The sequence below is a fragment of the Anabrus simplex genome, chromosome 1 (genome assembly GCF_040414725.1).
Source record: "Anabrus simplex isolate iqAnaSimp1 chromosome 1, ASM4041472v1, whole genome shotgun sequence".
NCBI classification, from domain to species: domain Eukaryota; kingdom Metazoa; phylum Arthropoda; class Insecta; order Orthoptera; family Tettigoniidae; genus Anabrus; species Anabrus simplex.
Genome location: NC_090265.1, coordinates 1238090284 through 1238107412, shown reverse-complemented (window position 1 = coordinate 1238107412; position 17129 = coordinate 1238090284). Strand labels below are relative to the sequence as shown.

Here is a 17129-nt window from a genome sequence, read left to right as displayed (position 1 = left end):
GCGGCAAATTCCACGTGCTCTTGTTTGAAAACAAACTCACGTGCTTTTTTGACAGCTGTCATCCGCTATCTTTAATCCAGAGAGAACAGTGCTGCCCTCTATGTGGTGGCGGCAAATTGAAAAATTCCACGTGCTCTTGTTTGAAAACATACTCACGTGCTTTTTTTGACAGCTGTCATCCGCCATCTTTAATCCAGAGAGAACAGTGCTGCACTCTATGTGGTGGCGGCAAATTGAAAAATTCCACGTGCTCTTGTTTGAAAACATACTCACGTGCTTTTTTGACAGCTGTCATCCGCCATCTTTGAGAACAGTGCTGCCCTCTATGTGGTGGCGGCAAATTGAAAAATTCCACGTGCTCTTGTTTGAAAACATACTCACGTGCTTTTTTTGACAGCTGTCATCCGCCATCTTTGAGAACAGTGCTGCACTCTATGTGGTGGCGGCAAATTGAAAAATTCCACGTGCTCTTGTTTGAAAACATACTCACGTGCTTTTTTGACAGCTGTCATCCGCCATCTTTAATCCAGAGAGAACAGTGCTGCCCTCTATGTGGTGACGGCAAATTCCACGTAGAAACAAAGCCATGTGCTTTTTTGTCAGCTGTCATCCGCCATCTTTAATCACCGTGCTGCCCTGTGACGGCAAATTCCACGTAGAAACAAAGCCATGTGCAGCTGTCATCCGCCATCTTTAATCACCGTGCTGCCCGGTGACGGCAAATTCCACGTGGAAACAAAGCCATGTGCTTTTTTTGACAGCTGTCATCCGCCATCTTTAATCACCGTGCTACACTCTATGTGGTGACGACAAATTCTAAATGCTTTACAAACCCATGTGCTTTTCTGACAGAGCTGTCATCCACCATCTTTAATCACCGTGCTGCCCCGGTGGTGGCAAATTCTACGTGCTTTACAAAGCTATGTGCTTTTTGACAAAAAAAAAATTCTGCTCTCGAGATACTTACCGAACTATACTCACGAAACTGCTCATCACCTTCTTTCTTCTATGAGTAATAAACAAAAACTCTATCCTGCAAATAAGGAGCGGGAGGAAGGTGATACCTAACCTAAAATAAAAGAATATGCCAATTCTACATTATTTATTTACATCTTGTATGTACAAGTTTTATCTCGAATCATTTCACCCTAGCGTACTTCTCGATGCAATTCTTGAATGTACAAGTTTAGACTTGCCGTACCAGCGTTCCTCTCCCGAATTGTGATGTAAGACAGCGTAACGTAAGTACACACACCTCTAGCATAATGTTTATGTAAAGTAGTACTTATCAATACTACTATGCCCCCAGGCTAGCGTGTTGGTAGAATTTGGAATGACAAACCGTTTACAATCATCGCTATTAAGGGCTACCTTACTAATTAAATGAGTGTACAACTGGTGCTTCTTGCTTCTAATGACAGACATTTGCTTATGCAAAACAGGTGGATTACTTTTAATGCAATTGTTATAGTTTTCAAAACTTAGCTGATTCTGAACGACATTCTTTTTAACCCCCTTCAATCTCTTTATTTGTAATTCATTTAAGAGTTTTATGCAATATGACTTGGATTTAGTACCTACAAATGAATCGATAATATTCCCAGCACATTCATCTTTCATTTTACCTAGAACCTTTTTGTTCACTAGCGGTAGATGATATTGATTATCTGCAGGATAGTTACTCGTATCAAACCTACCCAAGTCAGGCTTTATATCATTGTAATAGTCATCAGTTTTGATTTGATAAATAAACGAATCGGTAACTGTGTAGAGCAATTGCGCATTATGCGCGTACTTCTTCATCATATAATCGTAATGGAATTCATACATGAGTGTTTTAGCCAATTCAAGTACTGTGAAGCCGACGTAGGTAGGTTTGTCATACTTAACCTTGACACGATTCATCTGTATAATAACTAAATTCTCATGTATGATGGTGCAGCTGTGGAAATTTGGTTTACTTATTAAATAGTTAGCACCATACCTTTTCTTAATATTATCCCAGTTTGTAATCAATTTTACATCAACGCGTTTGTCAACATTCTCCATAGTCTTACCAAACACACTGTTATTCATGAGCTTGTAGAAATCTTTTTCAAACTCGTTAACCGCATTCGTTCTTAAATTATTGTTCAGATCGATATATGGCTTTAGCCACGGTGACTGATTAAATTCTAGTACGCGATGAATTTTGGATAACTTCAAACCATGCTGCAAACACTGTTTTAAATTTCGGTAATGAATGATATACTTAGATTTATCGCATAAATTAGCAATGAGCATTTTCGTCGTTGATGCAATGTACGGGGACTTCATATTTTCAGGGCAGAACGGTAGGTCATTATGAGAAGTGTGTAACTCTTTAGGATACTGTAAGTCAACTTCGAGGAAATAACCTTTATCAGCTTCATCACCTAGGGCGTGTAGCTGTAAAGCATCAATTTCGCACTGCGTCAGCCAGCGGAAACCACTCACCGGTAGATGCTGACTCATCGCCCACCCATACTGATTATTAGCATCGAGGTAAACGATATACCGAGATTCCTGACTGGAATCGAAACTCGGCATGTACTTATTATTAGCCCTCGAATACCGGCCGCTGCACTGACTCAGACCGCCTCGAATGGATGCTTTTATAAAGTGCACCATATCAATATCAGTTAGCAGCTCCAAATTCACACGCGTGTATTTTAACATCGCGTCCCAACTTAACCCAGGTGCAGTAAAATACTGACATGGGTCAAGGCTGTAGGTGTTCATGCAAACACAGCGAAAATTTTCAAAAACATCAGCTAACAAAAGTACATCTGTCTTTAAATATAAATCGGAGTATTCACCCAGCGTTTGAATGTGGAACTGCTCCCAGATATGTTGTGCATGTAAATAGTCATCATCACTAATATCTGCTGAATTCAGCGAGCTGTAAAAGGATTGTTTCGATGGTAAGGCACGTTCTTCGAGGCGGTCTAAGCAGTCGAGATATTCGTAACAAAAAACACCCTTACGCCGAAGTAAATTAAACTGCGCTTCTTCAGGGAAAACGCGTCGAATTTCTGTAAATTGTTCAGGCTGTAAATGACTAGAAAGTTTATCGAGGCTACTCGCCATAAAGCGAAACGAGTCAAGGAATCTCAGTTTTATAGAATGCTCAGCATCTACTTTTACAGACTTTGCAAACGCAATGTACCGCTCTTTATTCTGAGGGATTATATCTACTTTTTCATCTGAAGCTCCAAATTGTGAAATGATGAAATGAGAGTCGTAACCGGATAAGTTATGAAAAATTACAGGGATAAATTTAGGAACTCTATACTTAAGATTACAGCTATAATGAGCGGCACATCTGTAGAAACCAGTTAAATGATCATGATCAAAAACTTTAGGGTCATTTTCGGAAAATTCCCCATCACAAATGCTACACTTTGTAGCACGTTCATGATCATTTAACTGAATGTCGGTGAGTGGCTTCATAGGAATATTACTATTCAGAATACGACCGAGACGAACTGCATCACTTTCAAGTCTTTCTAAAAATACTTTAGCAGCATCATGTCCTCGATACAGCTCTAACTTGTTAAGCGTACTATCGTAACTACACTTGATGTAATACGCAAAGCTATACGGGACATGCATGTGCGTAGTATTAGTGAAAGAGTTGTCAGGATTAGGTGAGCATGTGTTGCATGGCGTGAGGATGGCTTCAAAGTCTGCATAAATCACGAACGGTAAAATTTGTAAATTTTAAAACATTATTGCCTGTAGTAGGTATCTCTGTACGTACATGATTGCAGTCATTCTTGGAATGCTTCGTTAACTGATCTTCATTTCTGAAATACTGCAAGCATCCATCACATAGCCACTTTTTACCATCATGTTTTGACAACTGACTGCCAACAAGTCTACTCAGATTTTTAATCCAGCAAAAGTGGCTATTCTCACTGTTTTCAATATAGAGTAAATTAACGTGAGTACTCTTCTTATGACATGTATAATACAGAGGACCTACTACGGACTTTTTCTCTACACCATACACATTGATACTAATGTTATTTAGTTCCTCAAAGCGCTTAATATCCTTTAACTGTACGGGAAATTCTATACTATCGAAATTTAGCTGCGTTGAATAGTGTGGATAGGATGATGTTCTCTTAGCTACGTCTGATTTCGCAGGATTTAAAGCCGACATCACCGCCCATGCGAAACATGCTTCGTCATTGTTTTGGATGTTTACAACAGCTTTTCTTTGTTGAATCCATGTCGGCAGCTCGATGTACGATGAACCTCGCATGGGATTGTACTTATTGATGTTAACTTCTAGATACATTATCTCAACTAAAGCCCACCCTGATTCTTTTTCCTGAAATCCCTCGCTCTTAGTTGAAATAATGTTAGAGACATCCCTAAGTACATCACCAAAATTAGTCGACTCACTTATGACAAAATTCTTCGTATTAAATGATTTAATGTCCGTTATTTCGGATTCATCCGTGCTTTTAATGTACAAGGCGAAAAGTTCAAAATTAACTTTAAATAAACTATGATTGGACAAAGATTTAGCAAGAAGCTGTTGTACATCCGGTTGAACGCAATTTAAAAAGTTTGAAGTGCTCTGAAACTTTTGACTGGTGCGAATTCGGTAACTAGCAATCCTACTTTTAAATGCTGTATTAATTTCCTCGATGTTTGCGTTACTACCACTTCTACACGCATTATTTTTATGCGCATTACTCCGTAAGTGTCCCTGAAAATGCGAAGATGGTACATCAGTGTTACAGTGCTCGCAGTGAATAGTTTGAAGTTCATTTTTCCTAGGTTTTTTACTACTAGTACTTTCTACAGCTACATCAGTAGCTGCACGCTTTTTCCCTACTACTACCTGAGGGCAAGTAGATATTTGATGTACCTCTGCTAAGTGAGCCTGGTATTGCTCTACATTAGCGAAGTACAGCCCGCAAACATCACATAAAGCAGATGTTATGCTAGGGTGTTTTGCTTTTATATGACGTGCGAGGTTATCCTGTCTTGCGAACGTTGCCTTACACTGTTCGCAGGGGAACATAGTAGGGTTATAGTCGCAAGCAGATAGCTGATGATGTTTTGTTTTTACATGGCGTGCAAGGCTGTCACGTCTTGTGAACATTGCCTTACACAGCTCGCATGGGAACATAGTGTCTTCTCTTTCTTCGAATAAAGTGTTTAGGTGAACAGCGTATGCAACAAGTTCTGAAAAGAGAACAACCAATAGAGATTAGCCTAAAGTTGCGATGCTCAACCTATAGAGGTTGGACATGGCTGTGAGTTAGGCCTATAGCATGAGGATTGAAGAGAACGACTAAAGTTACGATGTTCGGAAGAAACCAAGTTTCAACCTGTTGAGGACAGACATAGCTACGTGTGCGTGTTTGAAATTATACTACGTCTATAGTATGTAGATTAAAGAGAACAACTATTTATCAATAGACTAAAGTTACGATGTTCGGAAGAAACCAAGTTTAAGCCTGTTGAGGACGGACATAGCTATGTACGCACCTCGTCTATAGTATGTAGGTTGAAGAGAACAATTATTTATGATTAGCTTAAAGTTACGGAAGAAACCAAGTTTAAGCCTGTTGAGGGCAGACATAGCTATGTACGCACCTCGTCTATAGTATGTAGATTAAAGAGAACAACTATTTATCAATAGACTAAAGTTACGGAAGAAACCAAGTTTCAGCCCGTTGAGGGCAGACATAGCTATGTACGCACCACGTCTATAGTATGTTGATTAAAGAGAACAACTATTTATGATTAGCTTAAAGTTACGGAAGAAACCAAGTTTCAGCCCGTTGAGGGCAGACATAGCTATGTGTACGTTTTTGAAATTATACCACGTCTATAGTATGTTGATTAAAGAGAACAACTATTTATGATTAGCTTAAAGTTACGATGTTCGGAAGAAACCAACTTTCAACCTGTTGAGGGCAGACATAGCTATGTGTGCGTGTTTGAAATTATACTACGTCTATAGTATGTAGATTAAAGAGAACAACTATTTATCAATAGACTAAAGTTACGATGTTCGGAAGAAACCAAGTTTAAGCCTGTTGAGGACGGACATAGCTATGTGTGCGTGTTTGAAATTATACCACGTCTATAGTATGTAGATTAAAGAGAGCAACTATTTATCAATAGCTCAAAGTTACGATGTTTTAGAAGAAACCAATTTTCAGCCCGTTGAGGGTAGATATAGCTATGTGTGCGTGTTTGAAATTATACCACGTCTATAGCGTGAGGATTAAAGAGAACAACTATTTATCAATTGCTTAAAGTTACGATGTTTTAGAAGAAACCAAGTTTCAGCCTGTTGAGGATAGACATAGCTATGTACGCACTACGTCTATAGTATGTAGATTAAAGAGAACAACTATTTGTCAATAGCTTAAAGTTACGGAAGAAACCAAGTTTCAGTCAGTTGAGGGCAGACATAGCTATGTGTACGTGTTTGAAATCATACCACGTCTATAGTATGTTGATTAAAGAGAACAACTATTTATGATTAGCTTAAAGTTACGATGTTCGGAAGAAACCAACTTTCAACCTGTTGAGGGCAGACATAGCTATGTGTGCGTGTTTGAAATTATACTACGTCTATAGTATGTAGATTAAAGAGGACAACTATTTATGATTAGCTTAAAGTTATGATGTTTTAGAAGAAACGAATTTTCAGTCAGTTGAGGGCAGACATAGCTATGTACGCACTACGTCTATAGTATGTAGATTAAAGAGAACAACTATTTATGATTAGCTTAAAGTTACGATGTTCGGAAGAAACCAATTTTCAGCCAGTTGAGGGCAGACATAGCTATGTGTACGTGTTTGAAATTATACCACGTCTATAGCGTGAGGATTAAAGAGAACAACTATTTATCAATAGACTAAAGTTACGATGTTTTAGAAGAAACCAAGTTTCAACGAATAGAGGTCAGACATACCTTAAAATCTTCGCGCTGCAAACTGTTACTCGGATGTATAAAATGCGTGCGTTCAAGCCTGAAACTCGAATGATAATATTCTGGTCGTACCTAAAAAAGAAGAAACATATATGAATGTAGTGTAGGGTGCATCATCTAACCTAATTATCTTTACAACTCAAAGTTCGAAAACATACCTTTTAAAAAAAATGCACGTGCTGCAGACTGTTACTCGGATGAATAAAATTGCGTACTTTCGAACGGTACCTAAAAAGAAAAGAACATATATGAATGTAGATGTCTAGCGTAGAAGTTGCTTTGCAAATAAAAAAAAAGGTAATTAACAGTTCTACCTTACCTTAAGCTGAAGAATAATATTCACTGCAGACGGGAGATGCGTGTGTACGTAATAAACGCATACAGAGAACTGTGAGCACTTCGCTGCTTGTTACCAAGCGGATATGATAATCGCTGAGCTGACAACTGCGGTACAGTCGGAACGAATGCAAACAAGAGCTCCCACCTGCAGGCTGACGTATTCAAACCTCCTGTTGATGCCGAGGTGTCAGAATTTAAGAGTTCGAGCCTTGGAAAGTTAGCGCGCGATCCTCGACTTCTCGAGGGTACATACGCGGTATTCCTTACCTGTAGGTATTGAGCTAAAGCTAGATCATGTAATGACGATCGCGCAGGCCCCCCTCGCCTAGCATTTACGGCTTCTAGTTCGAACCCGCTATCCCCCGAAGTAGTGAGAATGATTGGAGAGTGTTGAGGGTGATTCATTCGTCGGATGGAGGCGTTAAGCTATGTGCAGGCTTCTTCTAGTCAGGGTACGCGATTCAAATCCTGGCAACTTATACCGTCGGGAAGGGCATCCGGCTAGATCATGCAATGACGATCACGCAGGTCCCTCGCCTAACATTTACGGCTTCCAGTTCGAACCCGCTATCTTCCGAAGTAGCGAGAATGATTGAAGAGTGTTTGAGGGTGATTCATTTGTTGGATGGAGGTGTTAAGCTGACTTCTTCGGTAGGAGTAGGCTATGTCGGGATATCGATTTAAAATCCTAGTCAGGAAGGGCAACCGGTCGTATAAAACTATGGTGTGAGGCGGGGTGTGTGTAAAAGCTAGCAATAAGTAAGGGCTGTTGATGGGGACGTTAAACCTTGTGCAGACTCCTTCGAAAATGATTTTTGAGTACATGACTTGACGGTGATTCATTTGTCGGATGGAGGCAATAAGCCTTGTGCAGGCTTCTTCTAGTCAGGAGTAGGCTATGTGTCGGTACTGGGATATATAGTTATAAAACCCGCTACAACAAATTTATCGCGTATACTGCGATTTAAAATCCTAGTCAGGAAGGGCAGCCGGTCGTATAAAACTATGGTGTGAGGCGGGGTGTGCAAAAAAGCTAGCAATAAGTAAGGGCTGTTGATGGGGACGTTAAACCTTGTGCAGACTCCTTCGAAAATGATTTTTTGAGTACAAGACTTGACAGTGATTCATTTGTCGGATGGAGGCAATAAGCCTTGTGCAGGCTTCTTCTAGTCGGGAGTAGGCTATGTATCGGTACCGGGATATCTAGTTATAAAACCCGCTACAACAAATTTATCACGTATACTGCGATTTTAAATCCTAGCCAGGAAGGGCAGCCGGTCGTATAAAACTATGGTGTGAGGCGGGGTGTGTGTAAAAGCTAGCAATAAGTAAGGGCTGTTGATGGGGGCGTTAAACCTTGTGCAGACTCCTTCGAAAATGATTTTTTGAGTACATGACTTGACGGTGATTCATTTGTCGGATGGAGGCAATAAGCCGTGTGCAGGCTTCTTCTAGTCGGGAGTAGGCTATGTGTCGGTACCGGGATATCTAGTTATAAAACCCGCTACAACAAATTTATCGCGTATACTGCGATTTAAAATCCTAGTCAGGAAGGGCAGCCGGTCGTATAAAACTATGGTGTGAGGCGGGGTGTGCAAAAAAGCCAGCATTAAGTAAGGGCTGTTGATAGGAGGCGTTAAACCATGTGCAAGCTCCTTCACCAGGAGAAGCCTACATGCCGGTACCGTGCAGGTTCTTTCGATAGGAGTAGGCACTGTGTGTGTTTTAACCTCTCCGTACAATCATGATAGTTTACGTTAGGAACTTACATAGGCTAAATGCTACACATTCCGTGGCAGAGCCAGGAATCGAACTCGGACCTCCGAGGGTAGCAGCTAACTACTGCACTACAGAGGTGGACTATTTCAGAATATTTTACAACCTTAATTAGTACTGTGTTTTAAGAGCTTGAATGGTACTCACATAAGAAGACGTTCGCGAGTTACAAGCCGCTTATCAGTGTCCTCGCTCAAGGTCGAGCCGGAAGATACGTATACAATTTCAGCTAACACATGCATTCCACACAACTCGCTCAGAATGACTGTGCCGATACTTCGAGGACTGTAGAACGAATCTATAGCCTACAGTATGCATGCCTCTCACCCGGTAGTCTCGGGTTCGATTCTCTTGGGGATAAAAATGTGTTTAAATCACATGAATGTGTTGAGTTGTCCTTCCTGATGCAAAACTAGCAGTATCTAACCTCATAGTTTTACGACCGGTTGCCCTTCCTGACAACTCGGATTAAGAATCTGTTTTACAACGTCTAACACGGGGAATCGGGGATTTACAGCTAGATGCACTTCTTAGATTTTAAATCACGAACTATTGTTTTACGGCCGGATGTCCTTCCTGACGCAAAACTAAGATTTTAAATCGCAAGAATTTGTTTTTAAGACTAGTCGCCCTCCCTGATGCAAAACTAGCAGTATCTAAGCTCTTGGTTGCCCTTCCTGACAACTCGGATTAAGAATCTGTCGAGAATCGGGGATTTACAGCTAGCTTAGATTTTAAATCACGAACTAACAAGAGCACGTGGAATTTACCGCCACCGGGGCAGCACTGTTCTCTCTGGATTAAAAGCTTTGTTCCCAAACAAGAGCACGTGGAATTTGCCGTCACCGGGGCAGCACGGTGATTAAAGATGGTGGATGACAGCTCTGTCAGAAAAGCACATGGGTTTGTAAAGCATTTAGAATTTGTCGTCACCACATAGAGTGTAGCACGGTGATTAAAGATGGCGGATGACAGCTGTCAAAAAAAGCACATGGCTTTGTTTCCACGTGGAATTTGCCGTCACCGGGCAGCACGGTGATTAAAGATGGCGGATGACAGCTGCACATGGCTTTGTTTCTACGTGGAATTTGCCGTCACAGGGCAGCACGGTGATTAAAGATGGCGGATGACAGCTGACAAAAAAGCACATGGCTTTGTTTCTACGTGGAATTTGCCGTCACCACATAGAGGGCAGCACTGTTCTCTCTGGATTAAAGATGGCGGATGACAGCTGTCAAAAAAGCACGTGAGTATGTTTTCAAACAAGAGCACGTGGAATTTTTCAATTTGCCGCCACCACATAGAGTGCAGCACTGTTCTCAAAGATGGCGGATGACAGCTGTCAAAAAAAGCACGTGAGTATGTTTTCAAACAAGAGCACGTGGAATTTTTCAATTTGCCGCCACCACATAGAGGGCAGCACTGTTCTCAAAGATGGCGGATGACAGCTGTCAAAAAAGCACGTGAGTATGTTTTCAAACAAGAGCACGTGGAATTTTTCAATTTGCCGCCACCACATAGAGTGCAGCACTGTTCTCTCTGGATTAAAGATGGCGGATGACAGCTGTCAAAAAAAGCACGTGAGTATGTTTTCAAACAAGAGCACGTGGAATTTTTCAATTTGCCGCCACCACATAGAGGGCAGCACTGTTCTCTCTGGATTAAAGATAGCGGATGACAGCTGTCAAAAAAGCACGTGAGTTTGTTTTCAAACAAGAGCACGTGGAATTTGCCGCCACCACATAGAGGGCAGCACGGTGCTCTCTTGATTAAAGATGGCTGCTGTCACGTGGAATTGCCTGCCACCACAGGTATCTAGCTAAAGAGGGCAGCACTGAGGTTTGCGATGCAAGATGGCTGCTGTCAAAAAAGCATTTTTCAAATTATCCGCCACCACATTTCAAAGGTAAGTAGCTAAAGAGGGAAGCACTGTGCTCAAAGATGGCGGATGACAGCTGCACGTGGCTTTGTTTACCTCGCGCTAGTTAGGTTAAGTTGGTAGCACTAAGGCTTAGACCCGTCAAGATGGCAGCACTGCCGATGACAGGTGACGAAAGAGGGCAGCACGGTGCTCAAAGATGGCGGATGGCAGCTGTCAAAACAGCACGTAGCTGTCAAAAAGCACGTGGCTTTGTTTACCTCGCGCTAGTGAGGTTAAGTTGGTACCACTAAGGTTTAGGTCCATCAAGATAGCAGTACTGAGGTTAGCGATGCGTTGTTGTCTGTCAAAAAGCACGTGGCTTTGTTTACAAATCTGTCAAAAAGCACGTGGCTGTCAAAAAGCACGTGGCTTTGTTTATCTCGAGCTAGTTAGGTTAAGTTGGCACTACTGAGGTTTAGGCCCGTCAAGATGGCAGTACTGAGGTTAGCGATGCGTTGTTGTCGATGACAGCTGTCAAAAAGCACGTGGCTTTGTTTATCTCGAGCTAGTTAGGTTAAGTTGGCACTACTGAGGTTTAGGCCCGTCAAGATGGCAGTACTGAGGTTAGCGATGCGTTGTTGTCGATGACAGCTGTCAAAAAGCACGTGGCTTTGTTTACAAATTCAAATTTCGCGCTAGTTAGGTTAAGTTGGCAGTACTGTCGCGCTAGTTAGGTTAAGTTGGCAGTACTGGAAGAGGCCACTGGCTGAGGTGGAGGTGGCCACTGGGAGCCGGAGGTGGCGGTGGCCGCAGAACTGTCCAATTATACTACTCAAGACCTACGCTGAGCTGAAAAAACTGGTTCAAGATAGACAACTGTGGCTGCAGCGAAAAGGCTTAGCCTTTAGAATATGATGATGATGATGATACTGTTCAATGTCTGTTCAAAATGCCTACTTTGTCAATGGATGCTGAGGTGTCTCGGTTTTGTCTCGTAGTAATTTCTTTAACTTTTTAGAAGCCAATAAGGCACAGCTGTCTATTTTACATATTGTCAAATGTCACTGAGCTCAGCCAGAATTGATAGGTGATTAATCGTCGGGTTTAAATTTAATGTCTTGGACAATGGCGACCTTATCAGTGTCACTAGTTGTTTGTAGGGCAGAGAAAGATAAGACAAAGCATACATGTTAGTTTAAACATAACTGTCTTGTTTCCCCACAAAATTATCGAATTTATGGGGCGTGATAGCCGGGTGGCACAGTCACTGGCCTCTTACCAAGATAACAGCTGCGACCCTGTGGTTTGGATTAAACGTAAATCTGTAGGTCCATGATTATGATCACAGTATAAATTGTCACGTAAAAATACAAGCTTGCTTACTTGCTTAATCATCACATTTTTTCACCAATGGAAACTAACATAATAGTCATTAGGCTGTTTCATAATTTCATCCTTGAAATACTACATCCTATAACTTTACTTGAATATGTCAAGTAAATTGTATCTTGAGACGCAACGCTCAAATTATATGCTATTAATAATAATAATAATAATAATAATAATAATAATAATAATAATAATAATAATAATAATAATAATAATACATGATCAAGTGACTGGGACGCCCTCAGTTTCCAACCGCCCGATACGCAGAACTGAGAGGAGTATGGAGACTCTCCAAGAGTTCCAGACGGATATTCCCTAACTCGTCCGCCTGGCCTGCTCGTCACCACCAGTAGAGTTCCTCGAACGGTTCGGCAGGCAAATTTTCATAGATGGAATACTCGACAAAGATACCAACAACCCTTTCAGGTTCGAATACGCTCTCGGCCACGTACTGGGCATCAAGAGTGCAGACAATGGTGTGGTACCTGGAAGTGGACGAAACTCCGCGGCCACAGGAAGATAAGTCCCTGATAGACTTCCTTGCGCCCTTAATGCCAAGCGGAACCCAGCGAACGAGCAATGAAATGACTCGAGCCAACGGATACACCGAGGATCTGCCACCTTCCGGAATTGCGGTAAGCAGCAGCTGCACGCACACCCGAAGACTGACGTCAGGACCGCCGAGAAGTCAGAGATATGGTATTAGCCAAGCGTAAGAAATAAAGGTTGGCTCATAATAGTCGTCAAGTCCCAGCAGCTCAGGCCGACATAACGAGACTACGATTCGAAGGTAGGAGCCTGGTGGCAGACGGAGTCGTTGAAAGGATAGTGCAGAGATTGCTGATTGACACCGGAACAACGAGGACCATCGTCAAGCCAATGGGAGCGTGGCAGTGGAGAATTGGGCCCTTTCCGGCGAACGTTAGCCTGGTGACTGCCACTGGAGAGACACTACCTGCCTACGGTGCGACGGTGACGGAATTCTCCATGGGACGGAGGACAGTGAAACGGCGGATTATTATGGCGGACATCGTGGACGAGATAATCATCGGGCATGACTTCCTAAAGAGCACAAATCATCCTGGACATAAGCTGCCACACACTTTGGTATGTAGATAAACAGTCGCTTTGCGACCACCGCGGGAATGCTTTGCTTTACGCCAGAACAATCTGCGAGACTACTGAACCATCTCAGCTAGGACAAAGGTGGATACTCGTGTGGACGTGGATGGTGAACGCAGTGCTCCCTGTCGAAGGATCACCGTGGAGTTCGAGGGTAACTGGAGTCGTGACGCCTGGATGGAAGAGCAGAGGTGCGACAAGGACATCGGATTACTGCCCGAGTCGAAGATTACCCGTGTTCCGCGGCCCGGATGGGCACAGGACAGTAGCCTCAGTCCCAGGAACAAGTTATTCTGCTTACAGTGGTATTCGTTGGTGACCAGGAATGGATTGTTGAATGGTTCTGGGAACAAGTGGAGGACGTCTCGTGGTCAAGAAAACCCTGGAGGAAGTTCTACTGGTTGGGATGCCGAGCGGACGTGGAACACTTCTGTACGAAGAGCAACGAGTGACATAAAAGTCGAATAAAGTCGCACAACGTGGGCGTGCCCATTGAGAGAGTGGAAAATGATGTGGCCGGACCATTCACTACCAGTGACGCGGGAAATAACTATATACTCGTCGTCTGTGAGACTACTTCACGAAGTGGCGATAGGCGTATGCAAATCAGAAAGCAACTAGGGTGGCGGAAACCCTTTTCATACGTTTGTCAGAAAATTTGGCGTAGGTAGCCTTAGAACTACATTACGACCAAGGATGGAACTTCGAGTCATCGGTCTTCCAAAACCGTTGCCAACTGCTAGGTATCCATAAAACAAAGACCACGCCTCTACATCCCCAATCCGACGGAATGGTGAAACAAATCAACAGAACCATTGAGAATCACTCGCGAATAGTCTTCAGTGGACATTAGAGGGACTCGGATCGTAATCTCCGTTCATTCCTCTTGGCATACCAGTCTGCAGTGCACGAGGTTACGGGAAGCACATCTGCAAGGGCGCTGTTCGGAAGATGACTTCGCTTCCCGGTGGGAGTAGCGTTTAGCCGACCTGAGGACCACCCTGTTGCGATTGACCAACACTGCTTGGATCTGGACGCAGCCTGGAAGAAATTGAGTATAGAAAGCAACCGGTTGAAGGCACGATAGACCAAAGAGCGGACGCTATTGGATATCGTGAGAAAGGACTCATAAGGAAGAGAGGCTTATCTTCCAAGCTCCAGAAGACTTCGAAAGGCTCTTACCGCGTTTTACAGAGAATAAATGACGTCTGCATGACGTGTTACTGTGTCCATGCACAGGATGGAAAGCAGAGGCGAAAGTGCATATCCTTGGTGAACTCCTAAACTCATTGGTAATGAAGATGGAAGTTACTGGGCAACAAATCGTACTTGTGATATCCGAGTATAGAATTTGAATAGGCAAGGACTATGTTAGATATAATAAATGTTTTAAAGCAAGTTTGTAGATAATTTACACGTGAGTGGTTGACATCGTGATCATAATTACGGCACGTCTCCAGAAGGTTTAAGTGGAATCCGAACTGCAGGGTCATGACTTTTCATTTCAAAACTCCCAGTTGCATTGGTTGGGTTTGAACTATTGCCGACTTGATGGGAAGCCAGTGAAAATCCCACTAAACTATTACACGGACGATTTCCACTTCGGTTAGCTTCCTTACCTTCCTAGAATTTTCCAGTATCATATCTGTCAAGGAGGATGGTCCATACTTTCCTCCAGAAGCGCTGTAACAATTTACGCATGCTGTTGTGTGGTTTGGCATTGTTGTGCAGCAACACGGTGCCTGTTGAGAGAAATTCAGGTAATTTTCTGCGAATTGCTACCTGCAAACGCTCCAATGTGTCTCAGTAACTGGCAGCATTCACTGTCGCTCCCCTGATGGGGAGCCCATCCTTCTTACAGCCTCGACCTGGTACCTAGTAACTTCTATCTCTTCGGACCGTTGAAGAAGCACCTGGGTTGTAAGCGATTCAACGATCATACGGCTGTTCAGCATGCCGTCATGACATGGCTTCAGATACTGGACGCAGATTTCTTCCATACTGACATCAATGCCTTGGTGTATTGTTGGAATAAGTGTTTGGACAAGAATGATGACAAAATAGTAATGTGTAGCAGTGCTCTACTACTGTGTATCCTTATACCTCCCTAAAACATAAAGTTCCTCTCTGCGAACTCTTGTTACCTTATAATTTGAAGCGTCATTGTAATAATAATTTTTGTTATAGATTAGAAATATCTTGTGAAACATAGAGAAATGATCTCAGAACTGTCAAATCGACTTTAGCTTTATAGTTTCTGCAATCTGAGTTATCATAACTTTAATACTTGCTGAGAGCTGCTTATTTATCTTGCAATGTAATGAGTCAATGTATTTTAACTTGCAGTTGAGGAGATAGTTCTAAGAAGGTCATAATTGATAGTGTATACACCAGGTTGATATAACAATTATGACAAATTACTCTTCGCATATTGGCCTACTCAGCCAATGTGCGAAGGATCCAGCCTATCGCTGATTTTGGGATTTGACCGTAACCAATCTGAAAAAATCGTATTGTGCGCTCTGTTTTTCCTAATAAACAAACACAATCAGTCCACTCTTCCTCTTTTTACAGCGTATCCACCTCATCTCCCCTTACATGAATATCACTAATTTAAAATTGCTTGCATTATTTCAGAAAGACGAGTCGCCGAACGAGGTACCGGTACGCAACGAGAAGGAGGAGGAGGCAGAGCAACAGAGGAAACTCACAGAAGAGGAAGTGTGAACAGTGATGAAGCATCCATCGCATTTATGTCCAACGGATAGTTATTCTCCGGTTGATTTGAGTGCCTTTCTCCCTGAGATCCAACACCATAGTGCATATCGGCAAAATAAAATGCAGTTGCATTAGACACTTGTGCAGTAAAAACTAGTTCGTGTGAGGATATTTGTTGATAATTTCAGGCTACAACTTTACCAGTACGGCAATACTGAGCCGTTATACGAATTATTTTTAAGTTTCATTGCCAAAGAAGGTTCAATATACAGAGCTGATCAAACTATTGTGGTAAAGATAAAAATACACAATTTCGTTACGAGAATTGTATTGTAAACCTCTGTGATTCGTCCAATTTCAACCACAGGTGAATTTCACTTGCCAATACGCATACTTCAAACATACTAATCATACAGACTTAATCCGGATGAAGTACATGGACCTCTTGATCACGCTGTACGTTGTCCCTAAAATGAAACAACAGTAACAAGGAGTAACTAGTATCTACAGTGATTCATTGAGAAGCTTAAGATTAGTGGAGCACTGTCCGGGTCCATGGCTAAATGGTTAGCGTGCTGGCCTTTGGTTACAGGGGTCCCGAGGTCGATTTTCGGCAGGGTAGGGAATTTTAACCAGCAATGATTAATTTGGCTGGCGCGCGGGCTGAGTGTATGTGTCGTCTTCATCATCATTCCATTCTCATCATGACAAACAGGCGGCCTACGGGCGTCAAATCAGAAAACCTGCACCTGGCGAGCCGAACATGTCCTCGGACACTTCCGGCAGCAAAAGCCATACGCCATTTCATTCGGTGGAGCACTTAATATCCTCAAACATACTACCCACCCCTTAACGTTTTCTGTCCATATTGTCTCAGTCTGAAGTAGATGTAGTAACCGAATGAGTGACCTTAAAATGGCTACCGCCTCTCCTGC

General features: G+C 42.5%; 1 protein-coding gene across 3 annotated transcripts in view; it reads left to right on the top strand.

The window, feature by feature from the left end:
- Positions 1–16519, top strand: part of LOC136858229 (urea transporter 1) — a 340258-nt gene extending 323739 nt beyond the window's left edge. For all 3 annotated transcript variants that reach the window (XM_067137617.2, XM_067137616.2, XM_067137615.2), the window contains exon 9: positions 16114–16519. In XM_067137617.2, the coding sequence (XP_066993718.2) occupies positions 16114–16203 (90 nt within the window). In that variant the 3' untranslated portion in view covers positions 16204–16519. The remainder of the gene's footprint in view (positions 1–16113) is intronic.
- Positions 16520–17129: the final 610 nt, after the last annotated feature.